The sequence below is a fragment of the Euprymna scolopes genome, chromosome 36, assembly GCF_053919585.1.
Source record: "Euprymna scolopes isolate OS-2025 chromosome 36, ASM5391958v1, whole genome shotgun sequence".
NCBI lineage: Eukaryota > Metazoa > Mollusca > Cephalopoda > Sepiida > Sepiolidae > Euprymna > Euprymna scolopes.
The window spans coordinates 47,916,644-47,928,639 of NC_136517.1; the positions used below are offsets into that span (position 1 = coordinate 47,916,644).

The window sequence follows — 11,996 nt, forward strand, 5'->3', positions numbered from 1 at the left end:
TAGGGAGCTGGTTCCCCCCCTCCCCCAACATCTTGGGAAAATAAAAATAAAAAAGCGTTCCCGCAGTAAATAAAATACTACCCCACAGTCAAAGTTGACCTCATTAAGTCATTAAAATGTGCACCTACCAATTCTAAGTAATTAAATAAATTCAAACGTGTTTCCGTTATTATTTCGCGGTGGCCCAGTGGTTAACGTCATACATTTTGTTTCCACACTTTAATTTCCAACTTTGCCTTAAAGGTTCGGGTTCAATCCTCATACTTACCTACCAAAACTTTTTTTTTTATTTTACCCCTCCCCCCCCCCCTGTTTTGATTTACCCAAAACCACATACACCTCACAACACCTGGGCAACGCCGGGTACCCCCCCCCCACTAGTATATAATAAAATAACAATAAAACTAGATAAGTATATTATTTATTTATACAATAAAAAAAGTTTAATCAAACTAGGTTGGACGAAGGAAAATATCTCATAACTAAACAAACAACATGAAGCAATTCAAAACTGTTTACATAGATCTAAATATATCTTGTTTCAACTAAAACCTGATTAGGAACATGGATTAAGTTAAAATAAATTAAACTATCAAAGCACGGAAAATTTTATTTATAGAGATAAATATATTAAATAAGTTAAAAAAAATTAGCAAATAAGTTAGTATAAACTGAAAATTGTAAAGCAGAATAAACCAAAATAAGTAAACCATAAAATGTAATAATATAATGATAGCAAATATTAACACTAGTTATAATCAGATATATATTTAGAATAGATTAGAAAATTAAATATGGTTATATATTTTAGATAATAATGTAGTATTTGATTTAAATCTGACAACTGAGTTAATAATTGTATTTTATAATTATATGTAAATAATAAATTAAATATCAACTTATTATATAGAATAGAAGTTGTGGAACTTGAAATATTCTAACAATTGGCCTAATTGCAATATTTGGACGTATTAAATATTAGTTGCAAATAAAATGTTTTAATTATAAATAAAATAAAATGTAAATGGGAGAGTGTGAGAAGATTAGATGTTTTGTTGTAATGACAATTTTTTGTAATCATCTATCTATATATATAAAAGCGAAAATGTGTGTATGTATGTGTGTTTGTGTGTTCGCTAAAAACTTTCAACAGACAGAACAAAAATTCACAAACTCGGTATCATATTGAAGCTCCATCCTTCGCCCGAAAAATATTGAAAAAATGGCCAAAAACGTTCATTTTTTCACCCCGAAATCGACAATTTTCTACAGGGGGGGGTCAACAAAAACCGTCCTCTCATGACGACGACCGGTTCTACGCATGTGTCACATAATGTCATGACCTGATTTAGTTTAAATAGTTGAAGAAGTGACTAAATTTGATGTATGTCGTGTTAGCTCAGTTGGTTAGCGCGTTGGGTCATTATCTAAACGTTTTGGGTTTGAATCGTGGTGTGAGATGTCTTCTTTTTTTTTTTTTTTTACCAATTTTTTAAATTTAAATATTGAACCCGTGTTATTTAAGCCATTTTTCACGTAACGTTCGTTTTTCTGTTTTTGTTTTTTTTAATTCGCTTATTCTTAGGTTTTCATTAATACCCCCACCCCCGACCACACACACCCAAAAACACCCGGGTACCCACCGATTTTTTAAATCTTAATATCGAAACAGGCTTATTCAAGCCATTTTTCACATGTTTTTTTTTTGGGGGGGGGGTTAACATTCGTTTTTCTGTTTCCTTTTTTGTTTTTTCGATTTTTACATTTAACATCGTTCGTTTGCCTTACCTTAGTTTTTTTTGTTTGTTTTTTTTTTCGATGTTTTGATTACCCCTACCCTCCCCCCCCGGGTACCCCCCCCCTGCTTTCTGTTTCCTTTTTTTTACTTCGCTTATTCTGAGGTTTTCATTAAAACCCCCACCTCTTCCAAACACTCGGGCAACTTGGATGCTTCCGGGCCTTGATAAGTGGTGACCTCCATGTAAAAAAAAAAAAATCTACAACTCTCACTGTTTTTTAAACCACATCTTAGCACCGGTTTCTCAGCCACGTGCTCCAATTATATTAAACTTTTATTATTCAGGTTTCTGAAGCCATCATGGAAGAGGATGACGAACAGACAAATGTTGACCGAAACATTGACGAAATTGATGAACAAATGTAAGTGTTTTTAATCAACTTTACTTTTATCAGAAATTTGTGGTACCCCCCCATCTTCCCTCCCCCTTCCCCTCTTCATAAAAGAAAAATTGCAACTGCCTTTACCTCCTCAGGGCTTGTTAACATTTAATCAAATTTTCAATTTAAAGCCTATCTGTTTTGTACTTCTATGTTTATTTAATATGAGTGAAGACTTTTTATTTTTGTAGTTTGGTAAAAAGTAATTGTTCACAAAAGTGTGGTGATGGTGTACGTACGAGATAATAAGCACTTCATTTATGATCGACCTATAAAGAATTTTCGACATGCACGCAGTGAAGCATCAAGTCCTGAAGAACATATGCCAGAAAAAACAGTTGAAAATAAGTGATACACCATCCACTATGACTATGCAATCCCTACAGCTATGTACCTAGAAAGCAGAGCTATTAAACCTGACATAGTGATATGAAACAAAAAGGAGAAAGAAGCAACCTTAGTAGAAGTTAGTGTCCGCAATGATGCTGGGTTAAGCAGAGCTGAGAGGGAAAAGATAATGAAATACCAACATCCTATACACGACATGAAAAGAAACTGGAATCTTAGGAAGATCGCCATCATTCTAGTAATTATAGAAGCAACTGGACTCACGGAAAAATTTTTTTTTTAAAAACTACTTGGCAAATATACCTGGTGAACTAATTGCAAGAGAGATACGAACAATTATAGAGATAGTTCAGACTCTGCCAAAATTTGCTAATCCCAGTCTTTTTGTATCAGGTACTGGTGTGGATCTGGCAACTATGGTGTTTTTCGCCCACCAATCAGTAATCACGACGTAATAATCCATTCTTTATTGATTGGTCACTGTCACATTACATAATCATGCAATTTTCTAATGACAAGTTCTCACACCGAGCCAATTCTGGTCCTTGACCTCAAAGGTTATCCCAGCTTTCAGTGAACTAAATTTCATGTACGTCGTGTTAGCTCAGTTGGTTAGCGCGTTGGGTCATTATTTCAGTTTGAATCGTGGTGTGAGATGTCTTTTTTTTTTTTACCAATTTTTTAAATTTAAATATTGAAACCGTGTTATTTAAGCCATTTTTCACGTAACGTTCGTTTTCCATTCTCTTGAACTACATTGCTTTATTAGCAAAACAATATTAGTATGAAAATATTATCAATCTCAAATCCGCTCAGCTGAAGTTATTTTTCCTTGCTTTAGTTTGAGTCATTAACCAAACAAATGGAGTCAGTAAGGCAATCGGGAATTGCCCAGGATTGTTCACTTAATAAAAGCTCTAACTCAGCTCTATTATAACTGTTATTACTGTAAAATCCGACCACCAGAAAAAAAAACGCAAAAAAAAAAAAAGATAGCAAATGGAGCAATTCAAGTTACCATCATAGAGAAGCAACAGACTGATTGTAAGGCTTGGAAATTCACGAGAGATAAAATGTCTAGACGAATAAAATTTTGAGTCACATATATAAAAAGAAACGGAAATATCTTGCAATGTACGCATGAAGAGGAAATTTCTTACAATGTGTCGGTGTAAGGAAACAAAAATTGCATGCAATGTGAAAGCTTAAGAACTAAGAAAATCGCACCTAAAAGTGTGAGAGACGCAAAATTGGGTACATTTGGGTAGAAAAAGGAAAATGGGCAAAATGTAGAGATGCGAGAGCTGGGGGGAGGAGTGCGTAGCACAGCGGGGAGAGAGAAACAAAATCAGGCACAGAGCAAAAGTGCAAGAGGGCTGGAATTGGGCGTAGTGCAAAAGTGAGAGAAAGAAAATCGGGCACAATGCAGATGTGTGAGAGAAGGAGTATTGGCGGCAACGATGAAAAGGAAAATTGTGCACAATGCAGAGGTGTGAGAGAAGCTAAACTAGACACAGCGCAGTGGCGTGAAAGAAGGGGAACTGAACGTAACGCAGCTGTTTGAGAGAAGGCGAATGTAGTCAAGGAATGCCGTCGTAAAACTCAGTATTTCCAAATATTTACTTCTTCCATTCTTCGACAAATATACAATCTTTACAGATAAAAAGATATAAAAGAACTTTTGTATGTGTGAGTTCGTTCCCTATGAACTCGAAAACGGCTGGGCCGATTTATGTGAAATTTCACTCAAAGATACTTCATGTGCCTGGCATTGTTCTTAGATAGGTTTTGTATCGGAATGCTTTTGATAAGTATTGATAATTGAAATAATCCAATGAAGAAAGGAACAGGCAGTTTTGACCAAAGTTAGCATCACACAGCCTAACATTACAAGTGCATTTGAGAAGTTTTATTACCACACAAGCCAAAAGGTCCAACATATAAAATCAACAGTAGGTTCTTTGATATGACGGGGTGCATCCGAAAGGAATTTTTCTGTTTAAAGCACAATTGAAGCATGATACTTGACTTTTGCATTTTAAACATTAATTCAACTCTTGATCAATTTTTTTGCTACTGAGGGAAAATCAGTTCTATACCTGCTGACTCGCTTAAATGAACACTGCTGATTTTGTCTGGTAAATCATTCAGCGGTTGTCTTAATAACGCTTCCAAGGATTACCATCTCCTTTTTTTTTCCGGGGGGGGGGGGGGGCTTGGTATTGCAGGGAGCGTATTATTGTTAGTAATACAAGGTGAGTCACAGGAAACGGATGTTTTTAGAACGCTCGTTGCTCTCTTTGAGTAAGAGATAGGGAGTGAGGAAGATATTTTTTAAACCTGCTTAAGATACTGTTTAGTTTGTTGTTTGTTTATCTTTTAAATTTTGTTTTAGTTATTGCTTTTGAATTGCTTTTCTTTTCTGTTCATTGCCCTCATGCTACCATGGAGTCATGAACACTGTGTGTTTGCTTCCGTTTCTCGTGACTCACCCTGTATGTAATCAAATTATCAAGACAAATGTGATTGTTTTTATTCTCATCTATAGTGTGGATCAATCATCTCCCATCCACCGGGTAGCCAAGTAGAGAATTAGGGAACAGCCTAGAGATAGCCAGTCATAAATCACCATTAAGCATCAAAAAAAAAAATTGGCAGATTGTTCTCGCAGAAAATGTGAGACTCGTCCTACTCGCATGTGTTTCCATGCACCAGACATCTGTTGTAAAAGTATGAACTTGGGCAGATGTTGAGAAATGGCCTTCAGACCATTAAATAGTCTGTTCAACTGTCAGTTCATTCTAATGGTATGGGACTCCTCTGGGTCCAATGTATCTCTATGAACTGCATCAGATGTCTGTTGCAAACAAATTTAATTTGGGTGGGTATTAGGTGTCTGAAAACCTAACTTATCGACTTGACATTGGCTCATAATTCACTCAAAGGTTGTGTCTCAATAAAGCATACGGATCACTGATCAGGTGGCTAATTGTGAGTAACCATTAAACAGTCCCGGATTGATCATCTTCCATCCACTGGATTCCTAGATGGTAGATTAGCAAACAGCCTTCAGATGGTCAGCCATAAATCACCATTAAACAGTTTGGAACAAACTGGCAGTTCATTCTAGACGGTGGTATGGAACTTTTTCTACTCCTATGCATTTTCATGCCTGTTGTAAAAGAATGAATTTGGACAGAGGTCACGGGAAGCGGATGTTTTTAGAACGCTCCTTGCTCTCCTTGAGTAAGGGATAGGGAGTGAGGGGGATAGTCTTTAAACCTGCTTAAGATGCCGTTTGGTTTGTTATTTGTTTAGCACATGTATAAAAGAATCAAATTAAACTAGTGTTAGTCAACTGACTCGTTTTTGTTTTTTTTTTAGTTTTTTTTAGCACCTTTGTTTAAAATCTCTTTTTACCTCCCTTGTTTTACTTTCCTTTTTTTTTATTACCTCTGTTTTTTTTTTTCTCCTATCCTTTTTTACCCCTTATTTTATGTCTTGTCTTTTTACTTCTTTCTCTCTCTCCTTTTTTAAATCTTTTGAGTTGACTTCCTTTTCTTTTTCTCATTTTCTTTTTTTTTTTTTTTTTCACATCGTTTTACCGTTTATTATTTTCCCACCCATTTCCAGACACCGGTGGTCGCAGATCAACGAACTACAAAACAAGAAAGAAGAAATAAACAAAACCAAATCCCAGAAGAATGACAACGATGATTCTGATAGTGATGATAGTTCAGCACTGGAAGATTTTCACAATCTCTTGGACTGGAGATCGAAAAAGTCCTGGAAATGATTTTCAAAAACTATCATTTTGTGAACTAAAAAGAATGAGAGGAATCTAAAAACCGAAAAAAGCAAATCTTTTTTTTTCTCTTTTCCTCAGGGGAACAATGAGTCTTCAGAACTGATAACGTTGCTTTTAAACCACTTTTTTTACCTCCCAGGCCACCTGACCAAATCTGGGATGCCAGAAGCACACATTTGTTTAGGACTGTATCTGATTATACTAATAGGGCAGGAGGGGTATTGTTAGAATTTGCATACTCCTCCTCCCCTATATTGTTTTTACATTGCGGAAATGATTAACTGGTAGCATCCGTTCAAATATGTCTGCTTATATGAAAAGATGAGTGCAAGATTTTTGTTTTATGAAAATCGCTCCAGACAAGGCAAAAGGCCACTTGATGTAAAGAATTTTTTTTTTTTAAATACAATTTCAAGGTCAAAAACTAGTCAACAATGATTGTTAGATTCTGACTTGGAAAACAGCAATTCTTCCTCCTTTGCCAGAAACATCATTCATAGAATGTGAAAACTAAAGGACAGAATACAGGAAGCGAGAGTTATGTGGATGCCGAAAATAAACCCCAAGATCAACTTTCTGCTGTCCTTAATAACAAAGTCTTCCTTTGATCTTCTCAGGTGTTTCCATTGATGTTATATATTCTGGCTGAACCTTACAAGACTCATATATAAGGCTGTCCCTACACTTAACTATACTATTGGTAGAGTCCATTTACATTTAAGGGAGTAGGAGAAACGGTCCCAAATAATACCTTCTTCAACACAATGAGCATGCACTGTTTTAAATCTGTGGCCAAGAAATGCAATGGCTGTTATACAGATGTTGATCTCAGAAAAGATTAATACTTTGAACGTTACGTGGCAATAATAAGCTGTTTGAAACGTTTTATGGGAGTTATTTTTTGAGGTGGCCCGTAATGTTCTTGCTGACTTGTCTTAAATGGTTTGCTCAATGAATAGTGATGTCTCTCAGTAGTGAAGATATTGCAGCAGACACAGTTGTTTGCTCTCTTCTCTCACGAATCTTTTTCCAGTGCTTATTTATATTGATGCTCAAGTGAAATCTGGAAGTTCAAAATAAAATAACAGGAAAACAAACACACACACACACACACACATATACTTACCAGTGAAAAATATTAGTGTATACTAAAACTTATGAAAAATAAGTGTTTATAAATGTGGATATATGTACGTAGATGTGCTTATAGAGGTAGGAACATTTAAGTAGATAGGTAATTCTGTAAAAATGAGAACATGTATGTATGTGTGTGTGTGTGTGTTTATATATATATATATATATATATATATGGATGGGTGTAGGTAAACTGATATTGCCTATGGATGTGTATATATATGTATGATCTTAGAAGCATAGCTAGGTATTCTTTGCAGGAATTGAATTGCAGATTAATCTATTGCACATGTGTCTGATAACTAGTTATGATAGAATATGTTGATTATATGTGCAGTACAGAACCATAAACTATATTCAACCAGTTAAATTGTCTTCATATATATGTGTGTGTGTGCGTGTTTATGTATGTCTGAATGTATGTAGGTTTTTTTATAAATTAAATTAAGATTCCATCCATACCGATTATCTTCTGTAACGCTTGAATTTATCATAAACTACATATTATTAGATTAAAATATTATTAATTATCAGATTAAAATGTTATTAATTATTACATTAAAACATAATAATTATTAAAATTATAATAAAAAAAAATTAAATTAATTTACTCTCTTGTCTGGTAAGATATGTCACATGACCTCATCTGGCAGTGTTTCCCATTAGCAAAACTTTGATTGATTTCATTGATGCAACTCATCCTTGAAGAAAATCTACAACGCTTTTTGCTGCTTCTTCAGAATAATAACGAAAATCAAAAAATTGAATTTCAACTAAAAACAATTGTATCTACTTAATTGTCATGCCAAAATGAGTAATATATTATTACATAAAACATTTACTTTTATGATGCAGCAATCCGCCATTATTTTGAAATCTTGATTTCATGCAGTTATCTTCCTTGTTACAATAAGACCTATTCTGTTGATTAAGTAAAACTCAAAAGCAATTTTCATTAATAATTAATTTTTTTACTTTGTCATTTTTTTGTTACCAATTTTCAACATGACAATTAAGCAGATGACATTGCTTTAGTTGAAATTCATTTTTTTTTATTTTTGTTATTATTCTAAATAATAAGCACTTTTTCTATTCATCTTCAACCAAAAATGCTGATTCTAGAATGAATTTGGTTTCTACATCACTTTTTAGATTTGAAGCAAAAAATAACTCGTAAAATGTTTTGTTGTAATAAGTCTCTGCATCGTGAAGAAAAACTGCAAATCTTTTTTTTTTTTTTCATGGTTTCAATGCCACGACAACAAAAAACTCTGAAGCTCAAAAGAAGATGATTGCTTTCAAAGTAAATAATTTTTTATATTATTCAGTTTTGCTGTTGTTCTTTTTTTGTTTGTTTGTTTTTACTTATGCAAAATACAAGCCCACGTTATTGTCGACATAGTCTAGGCAGTTAATGTAAACTGCTGAATGAAACCTTTTTTTCTCACCAAAATGTTGGTCAATTTTTAACATGCTGATTGAAACCTTTGTGGATTTTTTTTTTTACTGAAAATGATAGCCAATGTTTAAAATGCAAACAGTTAAAATTAGGGAAAAAACAATTATAATCGAAAACAGTCATCATATAATCATTTCAAAGAAATAGTTTGCAGAAATAATAACATTCTTTAGAAAACCATTCTATTATGAAAATGGCGGGGGGGGGGGCGCTTTTTAACTATTTTCACCTAACAAATTAATGAACAAAAGATAGTTTTCCAAGATTGTTAGTTGCTGCAATTTCATTGGCTAAGCATTTTGCCACTTGCCTGGAATATGCCAATAATAACACAATCTATATTATTTTGCATAAGTACTGTTTTGTTTTGTTTTTTTAGTATATTTGTTTTGGTGAATTGACAAACAACCTTTTGAGTTTAGATTATATTTTTGTAATTCCTGGAAATAAATTTTTAATTTTCCTCATATCGCAATGTTTGCTTTCTTTAAAATTAACTTACCCGTTGCCTGGGAAATTAGATTAAGAGACAAAATTGTAATACTACTACTATTACTACTAATGACTATTAATGATAATTGTCATGCTGAGAAAAGTATAATATACTACTACTACTACTACTATTGATGGCAATACTCATAATGACGCTAATAGAATAAACCATAGCAATAAAATAGTACTATCAACTAAGACAAGAAATGAAATACTAAATAGAATAGTAATAAATGAAATAACAATAATAACAGTAAGACAAATAATAATTAGAATAATTGTAACTGTAATATTGAGAATAGTAAAAAGAATACTATAAATACTACCACTACTACTACAAATATTATTACAAATAATAAATAAAAATAATAAAAACAAGAATGTAGAAAATCAAAACAGTATAACTAAGTCTTAGCAATAATAAAACGAAAATCACCACCACCTACAACAGTAATAGTAAAAATAATGATAATATTAACAGTAATAATACTAACAATAATGGCAACAATAATAAGTGATAATGATAATAATGATGATGATAACAACAACAATAATAATAATGATCATCATTATTGTCATTATCATCATCGTTGTCATTGTTTTTATTATTACTGTTAATATACTTTTTACTATTTTCGCTTTGTTATTGATGATGATGATCATGCATAACAGAATAAATCTCGACTACCCTTGTGGTTTGTCAATTGTTAGGTGAAACTGTCCATGTTACGAATGACTTAATAAATAATTTTATTTATTGCGGACTATTATCCTCATCTTTTATTAGTTGTTTCATGTTTCAGCCAACTATTCCTCTGGCCTTCGTCAGGTGGTAACAAGTCAGGTTTGCAATAAATAAAATTAATAAATAATACTCATCTCAATGAATTCCAATTAAAATAATATATACCATTCGGTATGGACCCGACCATGGAAGATCATATAATAAATATGAATTTATAAGACCAAAAAATCCAACCTTGATCGCCCTTCGGGGCCCGTGGCGCAGTTGATAGAGACGTTGAATCTCTATGGTTCCAGATGATTGTCTGAAGATAGTGGTTTCAATCCTACCCAAAGCGTGGTGAGATGACAACAACTATGGAAGGCAGTAATTGCAGTGAATGTAGTCAGGAGATTCAGAGTTCCTATCTGTCGCGGTTACCACCTGACAAAGGCCAGAGGAATAGTTGGTCAAAACGTTGTGAAACAACTAATATGAGGATAATAGTCCGCAATAAATAAAATTAATAAATAATACTCATCTCAATGAATTCCAATTGAAATAATATTAATAAATAATGTTTCGTCAACTATCCGTGATGAACTAATAATGTTATTTAAAATGCTCTTCTTAACATGGTAGAAGGAGGGGAATGTTAACTATATGAAATTGGGAAAGTGAAACCCTCCAAAAGTTATTATACAAATGAAGATATACACATACATATATCGTTCCATCATTCATATATATATATATATATATATATATATATAATGGAAGGATAAAACTGTCACCCCCACCTTTTTTTTTTTTTTTTTTTTTTTTTTTTTAAATCTATTAGTTGGCCAGTTGTGTCCAAATCCAAAGAGCAATTGGAGCCTTCTATCATGTCTGAAAGTGACAGTAAGCGAGATCGGAGATGTGCCACTGTACAACTCATGTTCTCTACTGATCCAATTATAACAACAGGACCATTGCCAGCACCTTCAAAATGCAAATCTGAATAACAGGGACGTGTCTAGGGTGATGAAAACAAAGTTCTCGGCCACGGTTATGGTGTTTGGTGTGGTTTCAAATGAGGGTACATCATGCCACCTCACATCTTCAAAGTCGGCTTGAAAGTCAACACTAAAGTGTATCTGGATGTGCTGAAGAGTATGGTGATACCCTGGTGCAGTCAGATGTCTGCTGGCAGATCCTGGGTGTGACGCTGCCAGCCCACAAGTCCAAAGAGATCCAGGTTTGGCTTCAGAAGGAGTGCTACGACCTTGTACCCTTCTCTCACTGGGCCCCCTGACCTGAACTACTTCATTTGGTTATACATTGAGAACATCACCAACATGACCTCCCACAACACCAAAGCCAGCCTGCCTGATCACTGCCATTCACTAAGTATTCACTGAGCTCTCGCCAGCGCTTGTGGAAAAGGTATGCTCCCAGTTCCAAGCCCATATTGAGGTGGTGATTAATGCTGAAGGTGGCTACATTGAATAGATGTCGCCTCTACTACATAATCAACTTACTTGAATTGATTTTTTCAATAAAAGTTTTAAAATAAAGCTGTAGTGTTGTTTTCTTCTTTAGGGCAGAAATTTTATCATTCAAGGTTTTCTGCCCAATATTTTATATAGTATAAATATTGGTGCTAAAAATTTACTGAAATCAAAAATTTTAAATCATACCAAAATCCTATCCCCCAGGCACCTCAAGATTTACTCTTAAAGATCACAAACCAAACTTCCATGACAGATTGATTTGCCTGTCTAGCTCAAGCTAAGTTCAGTAAGTAAAAAAATCTTAGAATTATTTCTTTGATAAAGAAAAAAATGATTCTTATTCTTTTGCAATGCTGT

The 11,996-nt window shown here is 33.7% G+C and overlaps 1 protein-coding gene across 1 annotated transcript in view; it reads left to right on the forward strand.

Annotated features, from left to right (window-relative positions):
- Positions 1 to 6,466, forward strand: part of LOC145260451 (zinc finger protein 830-like) — a 37,783-nt gene extending 31,317 nt beyond the window's left edge. The window contains exons 8-9 of the mRNA XM_080118506.1: positions 2,084 to 2,160; positions 6,160 to 6,466. Of these exons, the coding sequence (XP_079974632.1) occupies positions 2,084 to 2,160; positions 6,160 to 6,322 (240 nt within the window). The 3' untranslated portion in view covers positions 6,323 to 6,466. The remainder of the gene's footprint in view (positions 1 to 2,083; positions 2,161 to 6,159) is intronic.
- Positions 6,467 to 11,996: the final 5,530 nt, after the last annotated feature.